General features: G+C 37.1%; 2 protein-coding genes across 5 annotated transcripts in view; one reads left to right on the top strand and one right to left on the bottom strand.

The window, feature by feature from the left end:
• PDGFD (platelet derived growth factor D) overlaps positions 1-27,355 on the bottom strand; it is a 228,943-nt gene that overhangs the window by 88,334 nt on the left and 113,254 nt on the right. The gene's annotated exons all lie outside the window — the stretch shown is intronic.
• Positions 17,764-19,055, top strand: DDI1 (DNA damage inducible 1 homolog 1; the record flags this gene model as incomplete). The annotated part of the gene is made up of 1 exon (XM_081239066.1): positions 17,764-19,055. Exon 1 carries the CDS (start codon positions 17,850-17,852, stop codon positions 19,053-19,055), a length of 1,206 nt encoding a protein of 401 aa, XP_081095192.1. The 5' UTR covers positions 17,764-17,849.

Here is a 27,355-nt window from a genome sequence, read left to right as displayed (position 1 = left end):
GATTCAGAGGCCAAAGAAAGGGCTTTTTCCCACATGCATCTCTTTTTAAGAAATCAGAAATCTTTCTGGAACCCCCATGCCCACCCCAAGCAGGCACTCCCTCGGTCTCACTGGGCATGTTTGCAAGTCTACTCCAGTCCCGGTAAGGGGAATGGAGTTACCATGACTGGCTCATACTCATACAACATACTCCCTGGGCTGGGGGCAGCTGAGCCTCCCCTCAAGCCCATGTCCACCCATCATGGTTCTGTAAGAAAAAAGAGGCAGGAAAGCAGTTGGAGTGGCCACTAATGGCAGTGATTTAAGAACTAGCATGTTTGTCTGTGTTTTTATCAAGGAATAAAAGGCAACTTGAAAAACACATTCAACCAATACTTCATGAGTGCATGCTACTTCATCGTGGACAGGGTACCATAACCACTGTTGGAATGAAAAAATTAATATGACACAGTTCCTGCTTTGAAAACTGTGTTTATAATCTGTTTACTGGAAGAGACATTAGTAGAAAAATCTTTCCTTACTCACTGGGTATGGAATGCCACTCAAGAGATATTGGTCATATTAAAGTGAATTCTGTAAGGAAATCTGTGACTTTTTTAGCCCTCAGAAATCTCTCTTGCCTTAAAACAATCTGTTAACATTCCTTGGGTGTTTTTCCTGTCTGTTTTATTATTCATTATATAGAAACAAGTACTAAGGACATCAGATAGGTAGTAAGATTGACTTCTATCCACCGGAAGCTGAGTCTCGGTCCACGTAGTCAAACGTTAGCCCTCATCTCCTGCTTTCTCCAGTTCAAGTTTCCAGTCTAGCATTCAATATAGCCTTCATCATTGTCCTGTCCAATGCCTCACACCCTCCATTATAAAATATATAGTTCTTAAAGTTAGGAATTTTCATAAACCCCAAATGCTTAAATACAAAAGTATTCTATAAACAGTAACTGAAGTTTGGAAGTTTTGATTTTTTCTCTCACCTACAGGATTTTTTGTGGATGCCTGACATATGTCTTACAAAGACTTATTCAGCTGACATTGCGTACATCTTTATCTTATTATGTATTTCAGGATACTAACTTTTGTGAAGAAGAGCTGAAGTCTTACATAGCTACACCCATGAGAGCCTTACAGAAAGTAAGTGCACAATATTTAATTGTTATGGGTGTTATAGACAGGATCCCTGGCATCTTCTGATGGGCCATTTTGTACAGGTGCATCTGTCATTTATACCTGTAGAAAGATTTGAAAACTAGTACAGTGACAATTGCTATTCTCACTAGTAATTATGGAACAGAGAGATTTTTAAATTAAAAAAAAAAATAAACAGGGTACCTCATGATGATATGATAAGTGGGAAAGGGGGTAGGGAATCAGAATTTCTTGGGTCAGGCATTGTGACACAAAACTTAGCATGCACTGCTTTATTGCCTTTGCCTAAAATACTCATTCGTTTCCTGTCCTCCATTTCCCAGAACGAAAGCTTCTGGAAAATAACGACTGGGTCTTGTTCATTGTTACATCAGGACATAATGGGAGCCAATAGGAGGCTTTCAATAAATATTTTTTGAATGAATGAAATTCAGAGTATTCTTAAAGCAAGATATTTCTGTGCATTTACATATGAGGAAGCAGTATAGGAGAAGTCAAGCAATCAATCCATTCATTGACTGAGTAGGTTTCATTTGCAGTTTTGAAACCAGAATTCACAATCCCTGCAGTCAAACTTATGACATGTATTCCTGCTAGACTGCTTTTGTAAACTAAGATGTCTTTTTGGGGTCTGGCCAATGCATGTGAGACCCTTTTCTTTGTGAATAGCAATCCAGGAGGTGCCCAGGTGGCCCCCAGTCCTCAGGGGTGAACTACATTCAGCCATGTTTATAACCCACCATTGGGCCCCTGGCTCTTGAACATTCTGCCTGCTATGGTATGTCCTTTTCTGCCTCCCTTTCATGCCCCAGTGAATAAATTAATCCTTGAGTCTCAAATGCGTAACACAGTGCCTGGCACAAGATGAGGCTGAGTAATATCTAGAAATAAATTATTCAATGATAATAAAGGAAAAATTCTTCCTTACAGTAAACCAATTCTACCACATTATGACTTATATCCATTTAACCATAAATTACTAACAATATTGATTTAGTCTTTATTATCCTGTGCAAAGTACAATAGTAGATATTATAGGGCATAAACACAAAAGACATAAATCCTAACGAAGCAAGATATATAGATAGAAAATCAAACACATTTAATCCTGAATGTCAACTCCAAAAAATTATGAGATTTTTCCTGGAGTAATGCATTGAGAAGACTGCAGACACGTTCTAGGGGAAAGACTACCATATATAATTATTAGCACCTACCCTGAGTGTGGAAGGGGGATAAATGGTCATACACACATATTATATTTGCCACCTCTATTGTAAAAGGGCTAAGGTGAATAAGCTTTCTTAAAAATAAGTATGTTTGAATGGATTGTTCTGTACTGTTTTCTACCTGTGTGTCTTTGGGAAGATCACCTAATCTCAGTGACAGTTTCTTCATCTGCAAAACAGTGAGGACATTAACTTGTCTACAGGACTCCAAGGACCAAAAACAAACAAATAAATAAGCAAAAAAGACACGTGGAAATGCTTTATAAAATCTAAAGCAGAAATGAGAGAAATGTCGTTTAGCTAAACAGGCACACAGAAAAATAACACAAAGGAGTAAATAACGAATTCTACGCAGCAAACATTTTAGGAGTTCGGAGGATGGTGAGGCTTAGCCCAATTTATTGTTTCAAACAGAAGAAGTAACATATTTAATAGAATGTAGAGATGGAGATATACACTTGATATTTTAAATTTGGCTCTCCTTGACACAATTTCTAGAAATGTTAGGCCCCAGAGCTATTTCCTTAATTTTTTTCTAATAAATCTGAGATAACTGTGGCTGTTGACATAATACTGAAAATATAAACCCCATTAAGTATGACCTGATTTTATCCATTTAATCTCCCAAAGACATTACAAATAATTTATTGATAGCTCCTAAATGAAAATAAAAACTGGAAAAATGTTTCAGTCTAATAAGAATGAGATAATAGACATGACAAAGCACATAAATATTAATAATAGCAGTAAGTATTTTATTGTATCACAGCTGTATTTTGGTACTTACCTTGTACAATGTCAGGGAACACAACAACTGTTTCTAGACTATGTTGAAAAAGGCAATGGAAAACATATTTTTCTATTTAGATCTAGGAAAATGACTATATTTTAAGAGTACTGAGCTTAGGATATGGTCATATTTTATACTCCCTTTTCCTTATGCCTTTACATAACTGCCAGGTTTCACATCTAGCCTAATATTATATTATTCCCTGCGTGCATCAGTACTACTAATGGAATAGTTTCAAAAAGATAGGACCATTAATGTCAATATAAAGTTATTGAACTCATTATGTTTTAACTTTGGTTCTGGAGATTGTGTATGATCTATGAACTTACTAGACAAGTTCTAGGGCAATGCTATTCAAAGTGCTTGTCTGCTGTGTGATGAAGAGCCTGCTGGGTTGAAAATCAACATACTGCTTCCTTTGTCAAAAATTTCTTGCTATAAAAAACAATTTTAGCAAACTAAACAATGCATTCAGGGTCATAGTTAATTTACATTTGGTACACATTCCTTATCTTATTGTGGACTAAGAACAAAGGGTTCATGGGAATGGCAGCAGGTCCACACATCACATTTGGGCTGCACTGGTCTAGGGAAAACTATAAATGGATTGATTCTCTGAAGTCTGACCTACAGAATCACTAGCCTAATTAGGTGGAATATTCTAAAGCTTCCTCATACAGCATTGTTTTGAGAGAGAAAAGGGCACTGGGGCCAATTCTTAAGTGTATACTATGATAGACTTCATTACTGTTCCAGTTATTCATCCTTCCATAGTTTCCTCATTTTTTGCCATGTGACTTTTCTGTAGTCCCTCTAGAGTCAACCACTTCATTTTCCTCCCCCATTGATACTGCACTTGGGAATATGACTTGATTGAGACAGGAGAATTCATATCTAGCCTAATATTATATTAGGCTATAATATATATAGTACTGGTGTGTCAGTTCTGAGCCTAGGCCTTAGGAGTCATCCTGTGTTTCTATTCAACCATCCTCTGCTTCTGCTATTTCCATAAGAAGCACATGTACTGGTTAACCTATTAGGCTAACAAGGATGAGAGACACACGGAGCAGATGTGGATCCAACCTGAACATAGGAGGTAACATCATACAAGCCTAGTCTGTGTATGTCAAACTCCATCTGACCCCAGATACATGAGTGAGAATAAATAAGTTTTGTTTTTGGCCACTGAGCTTTGGGATGGTTGTTACACAGCTAATTCTGCAAATAACTACTTAATTTATATACAAAAGGAAACTTTTAAGAGTCAAGGTGGAGGGGGGTTGCTGAGATGAATAGTGTTGGAAAGGGTACACTCACACCCTGGCTACAGGCATGGTAGAAAAGGTATTAATAACTATGCTTATAAGTAGCACATTCAGCAGATGTTGAAAATTCCTGATTTCACAAGTTTGGAGTATCCCCATCAGGGCTCTTATACAAGGAAGGGCCATTCTTCCTTATTTTCATCCCAAGTTAATGTTGCAAGGAACAAAAACAGAATGTAATACCCAGAGACCAGAAATCTGTTAATGAAAGAAGAATGTTTTGAACTGAGATATAAAAGACTTTAACCATTTACTAGAGAAGAGGAATTTTAATCTAATAATAGACATATATAAAGTTATAGTCTTCAGTTTGCTTTCTTAAAATAGTCATGCTAAAGTAGCAGATTCAACTGATTTCCTACTATTCTTTGTATTTTCCTTTCAAGTTCTAACTTAATGGATCCCATGTCCAAAATTCATAGTTGGACTCAACAGCTCAGAGAGACAACCGCATTAATTTACATAGCTTCTGTGAGTAGACTGGACAAACAGGATTGCTTATAGAAAATGCTTTCAAAATTATTATTTAGAGTGTAACATATACTTTCTGTAGCACTAAGAATGGACTTTACCCCTCCAATTCCCTAGGTCAGTTTCCAAAATACTTGGTTCCAACCACACCATGAGGAAAGAAAAATATGACCTTAAGATTATAAAAAAGTGAAACAATATTTTATCTTGGTTTCTGTTTTTACAGTGAAGCCACAACTTAGTGTATATATTGGAACCTTAACAAATATTAATTAAATTTAGGTCTGTATACACACACTAAACTTACAGGCCATTTTTGCTGTTGTTAAAGTTTCCTGTATACTATTCGATACTATTTGGGTAATAACTATATAAAAATGTAAAAACTGTTTTTATTTCTTCAAAGGTTTATTTGTTTGTGCTCCCAGTTAGTCAAAAATGAAAACTATGGAACAACTGTTGCCCGAAGAAACAAAACATACACAAATCTTTGATTTAGCAACCATAGCAAACTGCAGCAGCTCACTTAATAAAGTGGCTATAGCCATTCTGGGGGGCTCCCCAGGGTGAAATGTTCCACTTTGTATAGCTCTGTATAGAATTAAAAATCTGCTGCAACTATGACCTTGAATATCTGCTGGAACAAAGTATAATTAAATAACCAGAATCTTGAGTAAATAGCAGCTGCAAGATAAGCAACAAAATGTCTTCTGAGCAGTGTTTTATTTACATCTTTCTGAACTACAAACTTCTTTGCTCCAATGCATTTCAAACAGCATCCTGTCTTTTCAGGAAGATCTTGATCTCAAAATATTCAATCATCCTTTTGCAGTTAAGGCAAAGTTTCTTCCATCTCACTCAACTCACCTAAGACAGACTTACATAATCATTCTAGAAATGCTCCTACCTACTGGGCAATATTTAAGAAGTGTTGATTTTGAGTACAAGGGGAAAAAGATGGCACTAACTTGTATCAATAGTTCTGTTTTTTTCATAAAAATGCACACTATTGATCCATTCTTGGTAAATTTCACAATTTCTCCTAATGTCTTATCTTAACATCATGTAAAGACAATCCACTGTTAAGAAATATCACATATCTTTTCCTTGAAACACATTATGTAGTCATACACTAAAGATTACATAAACATGATCAGGAGATTTGCTAAACACATGCTCAGCATTTCTCTTTCAAAAACGAGCTAGTATTATAGCCACCATGGACACTCAAATGGAATTTTATAGGTTGGCAAAATGTTCATTACAATTTACACATTTACTGCAGAAATTCCCTATGATTTCCCTATTATGTCTAAAAGCCATACTCAGAGAGAAATTATCACAACTTGTGTCTCTAACATTGGCCATATTTTAATATACAAACATTGCTAATCTAAGGAAAAAAGGTGTACAAACTTGGGACACTCTGATTAATGTTAATATGATCCCAAACGTATCTTCAACATCTTTGCTTTTGACAACCTCTTATAAACTTGAACATATGTGTGATAGTGTAATATTAACTAAGGCTATGAGGAATAAAAATCACTTGAGTTAAGAGGTACTTCCCTTTGTGACTCTTGTGAACAAAAACATCCCACAAAGCACATAATTTGGCATTTAGTGTCAAGAAGGGGTTTTCATCTTGGACTATAAATTTAGATGATAAAATAGCTAAATCAAAACATCTCCAAGTATATGCTTAAGAATACATTTGAACATGATGACATGACATAAAGAAAAATGAAACAAGACGTTTAATCATTACCTATAACGTTGCTATTCTAACCATATTTCAAATGTAAAACAAATTGGTCAGAGAATATGAATTTTCTTCAAAGAACCACAACGTCTCATGAATTGCATACAAATAACTGATACTTAAGTCTGTGTCTCTCTAATGTTTGCTAATATTGTCAAAACAATGAGAGATACACATAAGACCTCTGTAAAAAATGTGCATACAAATTACAATTTGCACACATAAGTGTCAAATCGGTATAACCTCTACTGAAGAACTGATCTCAAGAAGTTGTGGGCAGAATATGGAACACATCCTTAATCAAGTATCATAACATGATTGATGCTTAAAAACAAGCCCACAAACTAACGCCAGGTGGACTTCTCAGGAGTCAACGGGATATCAACACTGAGACTCTTGTTTAAAACATAAAGAAAATGGGATATCAACACTGAGACTCGTTTAAAACATAAAGAAATTTATGCACAGAACTATAAGTGTCAAAGTGGAGGAATTGAATCTCAGTACATCCAAAGTCCATGCCCTTAAGACTTATGTCAAACTGTCTACATTTTATTATATATTGTAATTACCGAATACATAAAACCATGAGCTTAATTGACAGAGCACTTTCGAATAGGAATCAGCCAATTTAGAGCAACAATTGAGAACACTGTTACAGAGTAGATAGAATTAGTGAAAGCTACACACCCACATTGAACCCGGAACCAGGCATCAAGATTTTGACCAGATGATGTGAGGTGTAAACCCGTCATGTTTATCTTTTTGTAAAATGTAAATGAATTGTTTGAGAATCTGGAAGAAATGACTGAAGAAAACCCGCACCCAACACAATAGATAAATAGGTAACCACCACCACCCCTGCCCGCCCAAATTCATTTACGGTTGTTTCTCCTCAGACGTTAACACTGAGACAAGGATGTGGGTGCAGACAGTCTTTGGGAGGGCATTCCAGGATGCACAAGTGAGAAGTGGATAAACTGAGACAAGGCAGGGAGAAAACATAGTGAACACAGCATTGCCGTGGGCCATTGCAGTTCAACACCTCTGAGGAACCGTGTGGAGTGGACTTCAGAATTGCCCCGCAGAAAGATGGAGAAGCTGGGGCATTTATCCACCAAATCCCATCTTTTGCTGCTTGAGAGTTGTTTCTGGAGACATTAGAGCCCCAGCACTTCCAAGCTGAGGAGGTCTGAGCAAGCTCCCCAGAGACATAGAAACTAAGACACAAGGGCTCTGGTAATGGGAAGCTGTCAGCATTTACAGGAACACAAGCCTGGGCTCAGGGAGATAAGCTGGGGCAGCAACAGTACCTGCTTCAAAAGTACAAGCATAACAAAATCACAGCTTTGTTTATTCAGCAGTACTGTCTTTCTAAAGCACAGATAAACTTTTCCAGCCACTGGGCAGCAAAGGTAAAGACATTCTGAATCTGCCTTCCTTATCTCCCTCTTTTCTTTTGGGCACACCTTCATCATCTGACTGTCAGGTCCCACATGGACTCTCAACAGAGTCCCTCAAGCGCCCTTTGCATTTTTGCCCCTGAAGCCAGTATGAGAGGTGGGAAAGCTAGGGCAGACAGAGTTGTGTTCCAGCTGCTCCTGACTCAGTGGCTGTGGCTGTGACACTGTGTTCTCAGCCCATGAAGTGCCATTACATGCATGGTTCTCTGCAGTACCTCTTAAGGGTAGGCTTTCTTTAATTACTTGCCTTCCTGTTTTGATCCTAACCTATGCCACCCTGAAAGGAAGCCTGCTCCTTGGGCATACATCCAGAGCATCAGAGTCTTAATTGCTTTTTCTGATGGTCTCAAAAGTAAGGTTCTTGCACCTCCAGATGCATTGGTGAGGGTAGACAAAAAGTAGTATTTAACCGATCCATTTAAAATATCTATCCTTTTTGTATTTTATAATGTTATACAGTACTATATATAGTTTATAAATATACACATGTTGAGAATGTGATCAAAGTTTCTTGTTGATTCTTTTTAACTAATGAGGTGCACCATCACAAAGGTTCGAAGGTCCTGCTCTGAGAGGTTGCATCTGCTGTTCCATGGCCACAGGATCAATGACCACCATCAAAATATCAGTTCTTCAAGGGGACTTCTAGATGGCTGTTACCAATTGTCCCGAGGAGTCCCCTACTGTCCAGTACAAATGACTCTGTTACATCTACATATAACACTATGGATAGATGTCACAAGCATATTGTTGAGTAAAAGAAGCCACACACAAGAGTACTTACTGTATGAGTCTATTTACACAAGAAACAAAAACAGGTAAAATGAATCAATGTTGTTAAAAGTCAGGATAGTGGTTGCTTTTGGGACTAAGTGGAGGCTGGAAGTGACCAAAAGTGTTAATTCTCTTTCTTAAACTGGGTGCTGGATTCATATGTGTGTTTGTTTTGTTAGAAACGTTTTTTAAGCTGTGTGTATGTGATTCATGCACTTTTCTGTATGTAGGTTTTACTTCAAGAAAGAGTTTCTTGAGTGTTGATTTGCTCAGCTCTGTAAATTGCTCTGAGGATTTGGTTAAAAAAAAAAAAGGACTTTGAGGAAGGTATGTGGAATGAGGTCCTCTCATTGTTCCATCTAACACATGACCGTCCATAATGATTCCAAACCATAATTTATGGGAAAGACCATACTTATACTTTTGGCATCAACCTCAACAATTTGGTTGTCTACTAACTTGACTTACTTTGCAACACTTTTAATTATGGTGAATGGATTGTCTTTTCATTATGTTCTTTCTGCTCAATAATTCTGTGAGCGCCTTACAAACAGAACCTTGTTGTCTACTTCCTTTGGTTAAAAACAACACTGAAGAACAGCTCACAGGCTTCTATGGTTAAAAAGGACACTGAATAAGTTGTTGAGATAATACACTCTGAATGGATTTATTTTCAACTTTTGAAGGATACTTCTTGGGGTTTTGAAACAAATTAGTGACAGACTCTTGCTACTACCCCGAGAAGCCTGGAGTGCAAGGTTGAAGAGAGTAGGGACAGCTCTAAAAGCACGAAAGCACCCAGTCCTAGTCAATGAGGGCTTAAAAATTAATCTGCATATCACCTTCAGGATATATAAATTCTAACCTCTCTTCTTAACTTTTCCAGGTTGTTAATTATTGCTTCTACTCATCGAGGGAAAAAAACTTCGGTAGAGTGCTTTTCTATTTACAGGACAAATTCAAATTATCTATCCATTAAGCCCACAGCAAAATCTTATGGAAAAGAGATCATTGTCGTTATCCCTATTTTATATAAGAGGAAAATGAGGCTCAGATAAATGTATGCTTTGTCTAAGGGCATTCAGATAATGTGACAAATCCAGTGAACATAAACCCTCTTTTTTTTTTTACTTCAGAGCCACAACAGGATTTGTCTTACTGATCTGTGTATCCAACCCAGTTCTAGTGTGTGTATATGTGTGTGTGTATGTGTGACTGTTTTCCCACTACTGCAGATATTGAATACTGTTGTTGTATACAAGGATAGAATAATATAACTTGATTGAATGTTTGATACTAGTTTTTTTAAGATGCTTGTATTTTGTTGCTGTTTTTTGGTCACAGAGCCACAATGAGTTGATATTTTCAAAGGAAATAACTTGCAGCCTTCTTTGTAAGAAGTGATTCACCTAGAGCCTATTTTATTGTAAGATAAATTATTTTTCTCTTATTGAGGTACCTTTTATCTAGGATGATCCTAGCTCTTTTAGATGAAGAATTCAATACCATAAAGGAATGATCTACCTAGGACTACAAAAGAGAAGATAGAGAGACCTGAGGCTAACTGCTAGATAAATTTGCTACATATCCATCCCAACAAACACAAAGTATACCTCCTACCTGAAATTGTCACTGCTTTTTAATTTAGGCTGGCTTACTGCAAGTTCAGGAGTTGATGATCCTGTTTGGTTTAAATTTTTCTCTAAAGACATAGTTTGAGAGCACAATCTTAGTATCAGAAACCATGACTTCAGTGGGGCTCCACTTTTTGATGTCAATCTAATGCCAGTATATTTTATGTTGTAGAAGCAGTCATTTATGAGTTATCCTTAACATTTGGTCTAGTGTCTCTTAGTCACAGGCATGAAGGGCTCACCACAATTTTACATTCTAGATGAAACACACTGAAGTAAGAATGTGAAACCAAACCATGTCTTTGTTTAAGATTACTAGTAATTTAGGTTGTTTTGTAGAAAAATAAGGAAATACAGAAAAATAAGACTCAAAACTCAATAAGTTTTGTTAGGGTTGCCAAAGACATTTCTGTTCCATTTCATTTATAGTTTGCAAAGAAAAAAAAAAAATCAATGATCCTATCTTCTTTCCCTTCGACATCTGAAATTGGGTCTCTTATTCTGAAAGCCAGGATATGTGGTTTCTCTGATTAGTACGTGTCCTTTGGAGGCCTCCAAAGAGAGATTATTCATGTTCTGTGAATTAGCAGCACTGAAATACTTTACCAATATATGAGTAAACAAAAGCATATCAGCAGTTAAGCACTTTTTATGAGCTGAGTGAAGCAGAATATTCATAAGTGGAATGGAAATGACAATGGAATAGAGGACAAGCCTGGGAGTTTCATGCCTCTCAGAATAGAGAGATAGCCCAAGGAGACATTAACACTCACAAACCATTCTGATAATAAGGAGGAAAATTCTCTGGACCTGATATCATTTAGATGGCCTAAGAAAGAATTCTTGTATCTAGGCTGCTAAATTTAATTTATCTGAGCAAAATAGGTGAGTTGATTTCTCTTTTGTTTGCTTTTTTTTTTTTTTTTTTTCAATTGAAGCTTTTGTTTATCAGGCTTTCTCATTTTCATGGTTAGAATACAATTAAATTCTACAGACAGATGGGTTTTAGCCATGCTAATTACCATGGTGATCAATTAACTCAGCTGCTGTTTAGAATGGAGAAAGCTACATAAACAACCTGGAAATTTTGTCTTTTATAAGACAGTTGTAGAAACATCACCTATCAAGCATATAATTCATGAAATATCAAAATGACCATGTTGTGGTACAATGGGCTTCTTTATTTATTTGAGATCTTTCCAATATACCTCTCTTCTATCAGGAAACATACATCCATTCTATCTGACCCAAAGTGTCACAGTAAATGAAGTGACCTGTCACATTACTGGCATTTGTGGGGGCATGGCTGGTGGCTGGAGGCCTCTTCAGACTCTTCCTGTTTGGACTGCATGCTAATTACTCTGTGCCCTGGGGTTAGATGTCTCATGCGTCAGAAGTGAATATATGTGGACAATGCAAAAACTGGTTACTTTCAGAACGTTTTGCCCTGTATTATCCATACATGTGTAGTATTATCAACACCTTTTTAAAAATTAAAGTATAATATTCACTAATTATATACACTCACACTGAAAGCACTTACAAGGACATTTGGAAATTCCTGATGCAGCCTCTACACATTTTCTAATAAAATATCTCCACAGGCTAGACAGTAACAATCTAAGACTGATAGGAAAGGCAATGTCAAAGTCCTGAAGGAATCTTCACTAACTCTAAAGCAGATGAAGGTGAACTGAGAACAAGACCTATGAAGATTTCAATTCAGGCACTGCATAGGCTTTTCATCCTGATAAAGACTGTCTCTTAGCTTAACCAGCCAGGCTCTGTACAGAAACAAACATGGACATGCATTCTGTTTGTCTGTGTGGGTGCCTGTGTGAATGCTAGGGTTCAGGGAGAAAGCTAGACTATTATTCCTTCCCTGTACCAACCCTACTATTCTACTGCGTCCATTTGATAATAGCATCTACAGGGAAACAAAATGAACAGTAAAATGTACGTGTGTAAGAGGAGAAAGGAGTCAAGTGTGTGGTATGACACATCAAGGAAAGGATTGTTGCTCCAAACCCAGGGGGTAAAATTTAACTATGGCTGTGACCAAATCATACTTCCAGGTTGAACTCAGTAGCACTTTCACCAGTGAGCTTTCTGCATAGTCCTACTCATTCCCTGCACCCCTCACCCAAACAAGTAACCTCTATTTCCTCTGAGCAAGCACAGCATTTTATTTATACAGCTATCATGACTCTTACTAATTTCTGTTACATAAAATGATTCAAAGTGCTTGAGTCTTATCTGGGCTAGTAGATATCTTGTTCTTTGGAGGAAAGTGACTCCCATTTATTTTTCTGTCCTCAAAACCCCTACTAGTCCACTGATTTGCTCATAGGAAGTGGTCATTAAATATTTACTATGAGAAATTATTAACATGTTTCTGAGCTCATCTCCAAGTGGCAGAAAACTGAACTAGTTAAACAAATCTGTAACTTTCCAAATACATGTTTTTTATAACTAATTGGACCAAGCCAAGACACTTCCACTGGTTTTTCACTAGGACTAAGTATACAGGAAGGACAAAGCAGAAAAGTATAGAAACCACAAGGAAATTATTGATAGAACTATTAAAGTGTATTTGAACTTATAAATAGATCCCACTGGTATTTCTAAACTATCGTGACAGTGTTTTTGAGGTGAGCTCATTACAGGTTACTATAAATGAGTAAGTGATAAAAAGTGGTTTGAATAATTTTTCTCAGTCACAGTTGAATTCAAAACATAAGGCCTTATTATCATTTCTGCTACTATTTTGTGTTATATGGCTGCTCTCACAGCAGGAATAGGAAAATAAATACATTCCTTATCTAAGGTACACTGAAAGTTAAGAAAAATAATTATCAACCCACAAAGTTATAAATTGTTTTTATCCTGTTTTTAATTTGTTACACTAAATTTATTTAATCTATAAATGTTTCCCTCACAAATTATAAGTAATCTTCAAACCTTCAATAAACAAGTTGGGCATCCCATAGATCAGAATATTTTTTATATTTTTAAGACATTGGAAGGGACCATAAGTACAAAATCATAGCAGCAAACTTTCTTTAAAATGAAAATACAGACACATGTATATTTAGACATGGAAAGTATATATATATTGAAAACACTAAAAGTTATCAAGATATTATATTACTTTCAATATGCAGTGTATACCTTAAAATGCATCTCTTTTTATGATAAGTTGTTAAAATGATAATCTATAAAATAAAGTAATAAATAAAGGCACGATAAAAATACTCCCTGCTGAAAAGTGACATCATCTTCATTGCATTCTCAAAGTAATTGAAAACATATCCTGAGTGTGTGCTTGCTCTCTCTCTCCACGCATGTGTGTGTACACATGTGTGCAGGCATGCGTGGGTCTTCTGTTCATATTCTTCATTTTTCTGACAATAAAGAAAAACCACTAGCTGAGTTCCCAGCAGGCTAATTTCTCAGGTCTCATCTGTTTATATATTTAAGAGGACTTATCGTGGTATTTAAGCTTCAAAAATGGGCAATACTAAACTTTTTTAATAGGGGAAACCTCCAAACAAACTAATACAAAGCTTAAACTTCCATCAGAGCATTTTAACGTGTCTATTAAATGATTAACTACCTGAAGAAATAAATGTTATTCATTAGTGGCAGTTCTGGCACAATGTATTGTATTGCAAACAGAAAAACACCAGGGAAGTTAGTTGCTTAACCTATGAATACAGTGGGAAACTTAGTTGTTCAGCCTATGAATACAGCTCTAAAAATTCTGTATCTTTCCCTAAATGGCATTGAAAATCTCAAGTGATGATTTAACTGTTTTAATAAGTTTAAATTACACTTTATTTTTAAAGTAACACCAGGCATGTATTTAAAGGAAAGAATCAAAACACAGCAAGCTAATATATTTGCTTAATGTGGTTTAATTATTGTATACACTACATAATGACATTCACGTAGCTATATTATTTTTTCAGATAAAAGACATTTGTTTTGCTCTGTAAAGCAGGAGATGGTACTTTAAACATCAACTCACTGTACTTAGTGGAACCATTAATTATCTGGATTTTTGCTGCATTAAGTTTTTATAAAGAAGCAAATTATAAAAGGTATTACTGTGGATTTACTTAAAAAATAATTTTTGGGTTATTTACTTGGCCAGTATGAAATAAGTGTCACCTTTTCTATTTTATGGGTATTTAGGCTATACAATAAGAATTGATTTTCTGAGTGATAGCCCTGAGACCTTGCAGGTGTCTCACTTATCAAAGAAAGATTCAATTATGTTCCTACATTGTACTTACCAAGGAAGAAAAGTAAGAGTATCTACTTCACAAAAACTCCTAAATAAAAGTTACAATAACCTTCAGTTACCCAGATTAGTGCCCCTAGATAATTCAGACCTCTCATTTCCAAGTGGTCTGTACAATAAGGATTTAAGGTATAAGAATGTTTTACATTTAGGAGTATCTTTATATACTCCCAATGATCCTCCATTTATTACATAATTAAAAGAAGTTTTTAATTAAAATTTTGAGGTAAGAGAATTATACATATGGTATTTGAATCACCAATAATACTGAGTAAAATGAAAAAATCAAAGAATATACAAAAGGAAGTACTAAACAGCCCCAGGAGGCTGTATTTATCTTTTCAGATTCCAGGCTTAAACCTCTGTTGCAAATTGCAACAGAGGTTTAAGATCTAGATGGTTGACTGGACCACAGAATCCGAAGGCTCCCTGCCAATCCTGACATCCTGTGATCTCTGGAATGATGACAGTTAATTGGCCAGACCTTGGGTCTCTTTGCTTTCCACTGTGTGTTCTCAGTAAAGGGTAAAATAGTAAAAGGCACATAAATGCAAAATGCCACCAAAAGTAAAGAATTACAGCAAGATAATAAAACATACTGCATAAAACTTAATTATGTTCAGTGTGAAGGCAATGGTGACATGAAAAAAGTTTCTGGTTGCTTTTGATGTGAATCCTGAATACCTGCTTTGCCAAAAAAAAAAAATCTTATTCTACAAAAATAATTTTATTCACTGCTTAAAAAGACAAAAACCCTAGTATTATCTCCCTAACTTATTAAGATTTTAAGAAACATTGTCTGAAGCTGGTTGGGGTGGGGGAAAGGAATGTGGAACTTAAGCCCTACCAACTTCTCATCTGCTCCTTAGCAGAGTAACTTGCATATGAACATGTCTCACCTTATAGTTGTTCCCAAACTCAGAGGAAACCACTACTGATCTCTGATGAGGACACTAAGAACCGCAGAAGAAATTTATAAACTTATTATTGTTGGGCCAAAGGGCCATCCATCTCTATAAATAGTGAAAGATAGTTCTAAATAATTCATAATTTTCTACAAGAATATTATGATGCTAGTTTTTTTTTCCCCTAAATTTTTATCAAATCCTCCTTATCATGAAGTGCTGCCTTTCCTGTTAAAGGCTCTAAGTCAGGCAGTCTTCTTCTCAGCCTTGTCCTCCACCCCAGTCCACCCCCACATGATTGACTTGTCATCTTTCTAAGTTCAACTCTTTCAGGATGCCTTCCCTGCCCAACAGCCCTCTCCATATTCTGCATTTGTTCTGCATATATTATTAATTTCTCCCACATTCTGCCAGATTCTATGGCACTTTTTTAAACCCCCAATTTTGTGTGTGTGTGTGTGTGTGTGTGTGTCCTCTATTTTAGACTGTGCTCCTTTAAGAACACAGCCTGTATTTAACATTATCATGTGCATCCTTGAAGCTTTGCACATGCTTCACACACAGTAGGCATTCAGTCAACATTCCAAACATAAATGAATATGAGTAGGAAACATTAGGATAATTAGAGCAATGAGTGAAATATAGTCCTCCACCTGAGATAAACACATGAGAAACAGGGACACCTCCCCCCGCCCCCCCCCACCCCGCCAATTCTTTAGACTGATGAAACATCTTTCTCTAAGTAATAGTGCAGGTCTTCTGACAAGACTAGAAACAAGGAGAGGGGATGAGGCAGAGGATGTTGACTACCTTTTGGTTCATAAGAAAATACACTTGGGAAGACCAAGCTAAGAAAGCATGACCTCTTTACAGGGCAAAACACATTGTGAAATCTAAAGAAAAAGAACTGCCTCTTACATCTTTGTATTCTAGCAAGAGCTCCCTCTTTGAGCCATTGAGAAACCCTCTACCTGACCCTCCTGCCAAAACGTATGTCTTCCATTTGTTGTGAGAAACCTCTTCCTTAAATCAATTAAATAAAACAAATAAACATCACAAAGACCTGCTTCAAATCTCTTCCATTTCCTTTCTCTTCTCTTTTTTCTCTCCCTCTGGGAGGGGGGAAGTGTGGGGAGGGGAGGATTCTTGCTTATTGATAATATTTAAACTCCTTGGGCTCATATGTGACTCCTTATAACTTGGCTCCAATGAATTTTTTCCAGCTTCATATCCTGCCATTCAAATTCATGTACAGATTTATCCTATTAAGACATTTAATGTCTCACATTTCTCTGGAAATAACAGGCCTTGTCATGAATTCTTGCTTTATACATACAATTCTTTTTGTCTCGAGTGACTCTCACCACTTCCCACATGGGAAATGCTCATCCTTCAACATCCACTTGTCTCCTCTCTCTAAAGACACCCCTCAGCATGCTGAACATGTCTGCAAAGTACTTACCTCCGGTATTGTGATTTACCCATTTACCATCAATCTATCACTAGAATATGAGATTCTCAAGGGAATGCACCAAGTCTGATGTATCTTTGTTTATACCAAGCACATAGCCTGATACTTCCCGTGTAGGAAACAAGCACTCACTGTTTGGGGGATAAGTAAAATTACATAGAATACAATTCTCAAAGAACAAAATATTAATATGTTGTTTAGGAAAAGCTGAAACAATCTTTTTCAGACCATGGGTTAAATAGGTTTTGAAGGGCTAGCCTTGGAACCAAATGGACTCGAGTGACTTTGTTTCTATGGGAACAGGCATTCTAAGTTCCAAGCAGCACACATACAAATGGACTTCAGAACACACGTGTCCCCTCAAGGTTCCACTAGGCCAAGCAGCAGGCACTGAGGCTGGCGGGCGGTCACCCAGACCGGTGAGCGGCTGCATCTCCTTGAGAGGTGAATGAACCTAAACAAGACATCAAGTCGTGAGGAACAGCTGAGACATCTACAGAGACCAGCTCCATTCAGCCAGTGAGCAACCTAATGCCCTCTGCCCAGCTGGCCTTCCCGGGCCCACGCCATGCTGCTCACTATCTACTGTGTACGGAGGGACCTCTCCGAAGCCACCTTCTCCCTCCAGGTCAGCCCTGACTTTGAGCTCCACAACTTCCGTGTCCTCTGTGAGCTTGAGTCCGGCATCCCCGCCGAGGAGATCCAGATAGTCTACACGGAGCGACTCCTTGCCGACGACCACTGTTCGTTGGGCTCCTATGGCCTCAAAGATGGTGATGTGGTCGTTTTACTCCAGAAGGAGAACGTGGGGCCCCGGCCTCCGGGCCAGACATCCAGCCTGCCTCAGAGCGATTTCACCGGGACAGCCGTGCCTGGGACATCCAGCTCCCGGCAGCACCACCAGCACCAGCACCAGCGGGCACAGTCGGCCCAGCAGTCCCGTGGCCTGGACTCTGGAAAGAAGATGACCTCTGCTCAAGGGCTGGACAGCCCCGCCCTGATCCGAAGAAAGTTGCTTTCCAACCCCCACCATCTGTCCCTGCTGAAGGAATGCAATCCTGCCTTGGCCAAAGCACTGCTCAAAAGAAACCTGGAGACCTTTTCTCAGGTCCTGATGGAGCAGCAAAGGGAAAGGTCCTTGAGAGAGCAAGAGAGACTTAACCTCTATTCTGCCAACCCGTTTGATTTGGAAGCTCAGGCCAAAATAGAGGAAGAGATCCGGCAGCAGAACATTGAGGAGAACATGAATATAGCGATGGAAGAGGCTCCAGAGAGTTTTGGACAAGTGGCCATGCTCTACATCAACTGCAAAGTGAACGGACATCCTTTGAAGGCTTTTGTTGACTCAGGTGCCCAAATAACCATTATGAGCCAAGCTTGTGCCGAGAGATGTAATATCATACGGCTGGTGGACCGACGATGGGCTGGGATTGCTAAAGGTGTGGGCACGCAGAGAATTATTGGCCGAGTTCACCTAGATCAGATTCAAATCGAAGGTGATTTCTTACAATGCTCTTTCTCTATACTTGAGGAGCAGCCCATGGACATGCTTCTAGGGCTAGATATGCTCAAGAGACATCAATGTTCCATTGACCTGAAAAAAAATGTGCTGGTGATTGGCACGACTGGCACACAGACTTACTTTCTTCCTGAGGGAGAGTTACCTCCATGTGCTAAGTTGGTAAGTGAAACTGGGCAAGATGAGTCTTCAGACAAGGAAATAGCAGATACTGTTAAACATTCAGTCATGGATTCAGGACGAAAAAATCATTGACACAGGTTATAAATATGCCATCACCTGAGGGAGTCTCAGGTCTCAGGAAATTGTAAGACATGAGCTCACTGGCAATGTAATCATTTAAAATATCAGTAACCACTAAACCTGGCCTTGGGACTAAGTTCTCAGAGCTGTCACTAGGTAAATTGTGATTACTTGATCTTGGCCCCTCCATTTCCCTTATCCAAAAATCACCGAACCTTATTCTAAGAAGGCTCTGGAGACTCCAACTGATTTCCAGATAATACATGAAAGGAAAACCAGCCTCTTTAGAGACACTGCCTTAGGAAACTATAGGATGGCTTGTCCAAACCTGTTGCTATTTTGAAGAATAGTGGAAATAGTGGAAAAAGCCACTGCTGCAGCTGCTACAATGCACCTATACAAAATTATTTTAAATCAGCACTAACAAGTGTTTATATTCAGAGAAATACATTTATTTTCACAGACTTTGTTTTCTTTAGGAAAGGTACTAGAAATGGTTGTTCAATTGTACTCTTGAGTTGATTAATATTTATAAATGTCCGTTTGGGGCAGCATCAGGGCCAATTTCCTCATGTTTTACATCTTCCCTTCCCCTGGACTCCTGTGGAGTCATGCTCACTGAAATCCATTCCTAAAGGCTGTTTCTGCCATACCTGAGATAGTGGATTTTTCTCCTAGGATGTCCTAAAATAATTTCCTCTTTCTTCTGCATTCAAAGAAACTCCGGTTGTGAAAGAAAGGCAATCAAATAGACTTTTTTTTTTTTTAATTATCATGCTTCTTGGGAACATGAAGATTGGGAGCCTCGTGGTTGTACTGCGGTGGGAGTGGGAGGTGGGGACAGGCAGTGGTCTAGGTCCCCTAATCCTCTTTCTGGTCTGTTTTATATATTAAACTGTTATTACATAAATATTGTTTGAACTTTTAAAATAATGTTTGAAAATTTCTGAATGAGATCTCTAAGGCCTCATTCAGCTCTATGGTCCATTCTGACAAAGCTACTCTTCATTACTACTGGTAGTGGGAAATAGAAGATTCCTGACGTAATTACAATCCACAGATAAAACCCTGAGAGACAAGGTTCAGCTGCCTGAGGCCATCAAACTCAGAGAAAATGTTTCAGGGCAGTAATCTATCAGGACTAGCATTAGAATACAGGATTCAAAGTCAAATAATATATGTTCTGATTTTAGCTCTATATTAACTAGGCAAATCAGCTTACATATAGTACTACTCAATTTCTCATTTTTAACTGTTTCAGAGGGGAGAGTCATTTTCAGCTACTAAGACTACTTTATGAACGAGGATATCCTCAACAAGATCTAAAGCCACCCAAAGCCTTTCCAAAGGCTACAGAAAAAAAAAAAAATCCTCCCCTGTAGGTCTCCCTTTCTTGGTCGGCTTCTAGGTAAGATTAATCAACATTTTGTATAGAGTCTCCTCTCCCCTTCCAGCCACCATCAGTTCGCCTCCCAGTATTCTTCTTTATAGGTGTTCCTATGCTCATATCATTCCCCAGACCTTGTCTACATTTGTACCAGGGCTTACATCCAGTAGAGTTGCTAAAAATGACCAAGAGGTAGACTTCTTTTCTCCTTTTGTTTCTAATTAAGTGCTAAAGACAAAAGTAATTGACAAAATGAAGGAAGAAATTCAGAGTAAAGCCAGGGATAAGCAGTTAAATGCCTGTGAAAGATGGGAACTGACCTGATAAACGCATGGATTCCTTCACGGATAAAAATTAGCAAACTCCTCAGTATTTTCTGCTGGACTGAGCTTTCAGGTCCATTTATGCAAAAAACATATCTCATATGCATATGTCACATGGGGCTGCTCAACATAAAGGTTTAGTATATGGTGTATCAGGATTTCTAACCCATAAAAACCAGTCAAAAAATCACCAAATTTTTAAACTAAAAAGACAGTGTGCATGATATCAAATCCCACCACTCACTTGCCCTTCTCAGAGGAATATCACTTCTAATGTAGCTATGATGGTTCAGGACCAGACTTAGGTATAATTCTTTGTTTCTTATTTTGAGTTGAACTCTATTATTCCATAACTTCTAAAAAGTTGGCCTTCATTCTTCTTTTTTTCAAGAACACACTTACTTTCTCTGGCACACAACAATCCTTTTAATATATGAAATCAATGTCATCTGAAATAGTCTCTTTTGTAGGCTTTCACCAGATTCTATAACTGCTCCTCATTGGAGAAGTTTGGAATCTCCTAAAAATTTCTGTCATGTTCCTTTGGATATATTCCAGCTTCTAAATATATTACTTGAGTAGATGGATTGGTAAATAAAAATACTTCTATTGGGGCTGCCGATGCGGGGGGCGCGGGTTCGTGCCCCGGTCCGGGAAGATCCCATGTGCCGCGGAGCATCTGGGCCCGTGAGCCGTGGCCGCTGAGCCTGCGCGTCCGGAGCCTGTGCTCCGCAACGGGAGAGGCCACAGCAGTGAGAGGCCCACATGCCGAAAAAAAAAAAAAAACTTTTATTGAATTGAAGAGCAGTGATCTCCAAGAAAAATCAATAAACAGAGTGAATTAATTAAGCAATGTCCTTGCTGATTAATTTTTTTAAGATCATTCTTTTTCAAATCAGAAAGTATTTTGAAAATTAGTTGTATGGATTTAAAGTCTTAACTCAGTCCTGTGTACACTGAATAGATCTTAATCAATTAACTTTTAAATGGATTAGTTTTAGTAAAAGCCAGCATCTTTTGCATCTCCTATGTAAATCAGGTACTATGTAAAGTATTTTACATATACTAGTACCATTAGTCTTTAGAATAGACCTTCAAAAGTGTTATCATTTGACTGTATTTTACAGATAAAAAATTCAAGGCTCAGAACTATTATGAAACATTCAAATATCCAAAGCTTACTGTTTTTTAAACTTTTTTTGACAACTATCTGCATTTTAAATTGTGACCAAGTTTTACATCACACACACACAGGCAAAAGCACACAAACATCTATCTTTGAAACAAAAAGATTCTTGAAGTAATATGAAATGTTTTATCCTTTCCTAGCCTATTTCTTTTAAATGTTATATTTTATTATTTTAAAAATATTTTAGACATGCCCCACTAACTGTACCCTAGCTCTCCTGATCCACAATTTGAAAGGCCCTGACCTCCCAGATTGCCTGATTCAAGTCTTTCTGATTTCAAATGCCACGTTCTTTCTAATATGTAACCTTCTTGACATGACCCATTTTAATTCTAGATACTGGCACAAAACTGTTTCAAAGTTTCATTTTATGAAGACTACCAAAACACTACCAGTAAAAATGGAAACAGAGCAGCAGTAATCAGAATACACTCAGCAATTATTTATTGAACATCCATGAAACAAGCACTGAGCCAGGTTTTTATAAGCATGAAAATGAATAAGGTACAGTTCTAGACCTCAAGGTGATTACAGCTTTGTGTAGAGGTAGGAGACAGCCTTGTGATCAACTAAGAACAAACAAGGTAGCCATGTAATCAGTACTATGTTAGTGCAAATGAAGGAATAAATTTTAATTGGGGAGTTATTTTTTAAATAAATAAGCAAGCCAGTAAAATGTACTTTCAATATGTCTAAAATGACCATCACTGATGCTAGGAAAAACAAACAATGAACCATATTCTCCTCCTAAAGTTCAGGTTGCTAATATACAACTTACAAGTATCTACTCTTGGGAATTTACTACCTGAAAAATGATGAACAGTTCTTCATTTTCTTTCTTCCCATTAGAAGTCATGATAAAGTAGACCACATGATGAAATAGACATAAACTGTTTAAAATAACAAGCCATTTTAAAATTCCATCAAGCCTTTTCTTTCACCAATGCCCACTGAAATACCCATCTTACCTAAAAGAAAATCACTTTGTTAATAAGCATGCATTTGAAGATTATAGCAATGCATTCTGCCACAGTTAAACTGGAAGACTGATAATATTTGAGATTAGTAGAGCATATATATAATCCTAACTTCTTTCTTAAAATACCAGATCATAAAATTTATCTTGCTTCTAGAAGAAAATCCACTCCCCCAAGGGAAAAAGGCAAATGGATATCTGCATGTACGACTTCATCTTCACTGCGGGTATTAAATGTTGTCTTTTTTAAGAAAACGTTGTACTTCTTTCAGAAGATCATTTGCTGACATCCAACATTCCATAAAGAAACACTTGAGTAAATGATGAGAGTCATCTGGGATTCACACCAGTAAACTGCTGATGAAGATATTAATCAATGCTAACATTTATATTTATTCTTTGAGATAAACAAGAGCCTGGAAAACCAAAGAAGAGGAACAAAGGTAAAGAGAAGTAAAGGAGGAAGAGGGGAAACCACCCCCCACAGATATCTGAGTTGCTTTTAACTAATTATCTCTTGGTTTAAGTACAGTTTCGTAAAGTAGGTAGGGACTGGGCTGAGATCGAGGATTGGCTACATTTCCATAATACTTCATTGGCAAGTTATCTGAAAATGAAGATATTTTCACATTAGACCCTGAGTCAAACTTGCTTTTGAACCCCAGCTTATTTGCATATTTGGGTCCATCCTTTAGAATCTCAGAACTTCTAAGGGTCTGTTATCAGAAAAATGGGGTTCAAGGTACTGCTCCCCTCTGTATACTTAACAGGCAATCCTATGGAGATGGGCACACCTGGGGCTGTTTTGTCTCTTATTACTGCACTGAATGTTTTGATGATCGCTGCTGCTGCTGCTGCTTCCTTATCCCCCTCCTCCTCCTTTTCCTCCTTTGGAGAAAGACTTTTATGAATCCAGCTTTTCTATATTCTAATGAGTAAGGTTTATTTTAAGAACATCATTAGAAAGATCACAAGGTAATTTCCTCCTATGTTAAAGTCCATAGAAGGCAACATGGATTGTGCTCCAGATTAGAGTGAAGTGCATGTTTTCGTATTGTTGACATATTGCTGCTGTGTCCAAATAAAATAGACAACAACTACCAACACAGGCATATTCTAGGTAAAGTAATCACTTAAATCCATCAAATTCTTACCCTACAACATCAGTCACCACTCTAAAATCTTACTCTAATGGCACTTCATTTACAAGGACCCCTTGAGATGAAGAGAAAAATTAATTTAAAATTACATTAATTCACCTATTCTCCCTTCCAAACTCATGTCATGTTTAGGGATTCAATTAGTTTACCGGCCAAAATGTATCAGTGTTTTGCATTCACTGATGTCACTAAAAATCCAATATACTTTCTCAAGAGTCTTGTCATTGACCTATGTCATTCAGAGAGACAAAGGAAATGTAAGTTATAGTCTTAGCCTTTAAAAATTTTAAAAGTCCAGTTAGAGGAACTAGAAAAAATACAAAGTAAATAATTCAGAAACAATATTTAATTCAGTGCTGAAACATGAAATACATTATATGAGTTCAGGGGAATGAACTCCTGCTTCCCATTTGAAATGCTAACTACAACAGGGCAGGACCTATTGCACAAAATTTTACTGAGCACCTACTGTATGTCAGGCACCATTTTAGAGGCTGTATTCCCTTTATGCAGGAAGAGTCTTATGTTGCTCAACTAGTACTCTGAGATGCAGCCAGGCATATAGGAGAATCTGTCACCTCCTCAAAGATGAATCATTTAGGGTCCCTTTGAGATCACCCAACTAACACAACCAGAGTTAACATACAGCTGATTCTCAGGTTAAACTTGAAGGTGAAGTGTGTGGTCTGTTTCTGCCTTGACCCACAGTGGCACTGTGATCTACTAGCTTCCTATCATGGGCTTAATCTTGGAGAATGGTTCAGCCACTGTACACAAATACTTCTCTCAAAAAGATTGGGGGCTTATACAATTGATGAACAACCAGTGACACAAGCACAAGAAATTAACACCCAGAGATGAGTTAATTTGGTGCAACATTTGTCACATACTTAAACTCCAGGGAATAAAAGAACAGGGGATCTCATGGACAGTAAGATACCAACCAGAAGGCAATTAAATAAATGTTTGGGCATTTAGAAAACCTAGAATGGGGCCCAAAATTACTAACAAAAATCTAATAAGTGCTGGGATTATAACCTTGTTCATAATTATAGCTTTAATTTTTAGTATTTTATGTGAGGCAAACAGTATCTGCTTAATAAATACAGATTATTTGAATGAAAAAATAGACAAAGTTCCATTGTTATTAATAAACTGACATAGGGAAGGTGTGGCTTTTAATTTAACTCAGTTTTTATGTTAAAATATGTAAGGTAAAACTAAATCATATCTAGAGAGTAAGATTATCTTTGTATAATTAGAATAAATAGGTTTGGGTTAACTGCATAGCTAATATTTATATGCATAGATTTAAGTGTAAGTGATTCAAGAAACAAACCCTTAACATGCTTTTAATCTGGTAAAGTTGCCAACTGTTCCACACTAAGAGCAATTTAACTAGTACTTGCAGTAGCCAACTCACCCCAGTTTATCTGGGACTGTCTTCATTTTAAAACTGATAGCTCAGCATGCTGGCAACTCCCTCAGTCTTAGGCAAACCAACTTAGAAAAGTTGGTTATCCTGTAAGTGTTGGAAGTAGAGTTTTCAGTTCAAGCACATGAGCATGCTGTGGGCACCTCCAAACACACTGCACTTTTAATAGGCCTGAATGACCAATGTTCCATGTTATTACTATATGTCCAAATGATCAAAGTAGAATTTCCTAATCTATTTTGTATAGGAGAAATAACCTTATTTAAACTCATTCATCAAATATTTCTGGACTGGAAAGTTAATCATTTAAAAATTATATGAAAAGCACATTTTAAAAAGAAATATTAAAAGAATTTAATGAAAAAAAGTATGATTTCTTTCTAACTGAAGTCCGTGAAACTTCTTTAATTTTCAATACACCTTGCAACTAAAAAATTAAAATGAGTAGAAATTCACATCAGAATATGGAGGCATGAGATAATCAAAATAAATATTTAAATTATCTACGAATTTAGGTTATCCTGAAAAAGCACTGAAAGAACAAAACTAAACTACTTTTTACACTTAGAGTAAGGATAGTGATAGTCTAAATCTAAGTTTCAAAGTAAATCCTAGGTTTTGAGTTTTTAAGGGAATATTTGAACAAAGGAGCAGAAAAAACTTCAGAAAGAAACACAAATAAATAATTATGTTACCTTCATGTTTATTTTAAACTGTCAAGATGCAATGAACGGGATGTAAGGTAGGTCTGTACAATGGGGAGCAGTAAAAGACAAGCAAATTTTTCATAAGGGTTGTGCTTATAACCTGCAGATGATACCTAGAAGAAGAAGCTTTGCTGAGTATCTGGCTGAGGAGTGGATGAAACATGGAGGGCCCAGTATTCTTCAGTAGGAAGCTGTACAGTGTTGGGGGGCTAGGAAGTAAGAAGAGGAAGATATGACTAGATTATGATGTTGCCATGAAAGCAGAGGTCTGAGAAGGTTTTAAGGAAAAATAGGCCATCCACTAACATCCAGTGTACCAAATAATTTGAAGAAAAGCAAAATGGCAAAGTGAGACCTTTACCTTTGCCACCAGAAGGACAATACAACCTGTGATGAGGGTAGCTTTTGTAGAATTGAGGGAGGGTAGCACAGAGAAGTTAATGGCATCAATGGAACATCAGAAACATATAGAAGGCAACTTTTATCAGTTGAACTGATTCAGTTGTTTAATAACTTCCCTTCTAGCCCATATTATCATGAATTTAGAAATGAATAATATTAAGAACAAATTTATATAAATATACTGGAACAAGTATTTTAAGCTTCATTCTGTCAGAAATAATTGCATAAAGTTAAAGCAACAGATGGGCAGTTAGAGTAAAACAGAAACGAAGATATTCTCTGTTCAAAAACTGCCAACTGCCATCACTTGGTCTCCAAAGCAGTAACTGAGAGAAAACAATCTCATTGATATTCCATAAGCTATAGGAGTTTATGTGCCCATATGGCAAGGCTTCTACTGTCAGAACCTCATTACATAATAATTCTTAAGTGTCTGGTCTGAAAGTGTCTTCATTAATACAAGAAACTAAAACAGTGTTTGCTCTTTTTTCTCTAAGTGTACAATAACTAAAAAATCTGTTTACGTTTTATGAAAAATGCAAAAACCTTTCCATGTTATCCAACTATTCTCAGTGATTCAGGTTAATTAATTTTTAAAAAGTGATTTAGCAAAATCTTCAAAGAAATGTGAGTATACACTATTAAATCCTTTCTCCTTTTGAAAAACACTCTAAACATTATTTCAGGTTGTAGCTAAGTGCTGTAAAGGCACATGTGGCAGTTTCAAATTTCC

Source organism: Mesoplodon bidens (genome assembly GCF_964165515.1).
Source record: "Mesoplodon bidens genome assembly, chromosome: 7".
Classification (NCBI taxonomy): Eukaryota; Metazoa; Chordata; class Mammalia; order Artiodactyla; family Ziphiidae; genus Mesoplodon; species Mesoplodon bidens.
The sequence above is the reverse complement of the archived record's forward strand: the minus strand, read 5'-3'. Positions and strand labels throughout refer to the sequence as shown.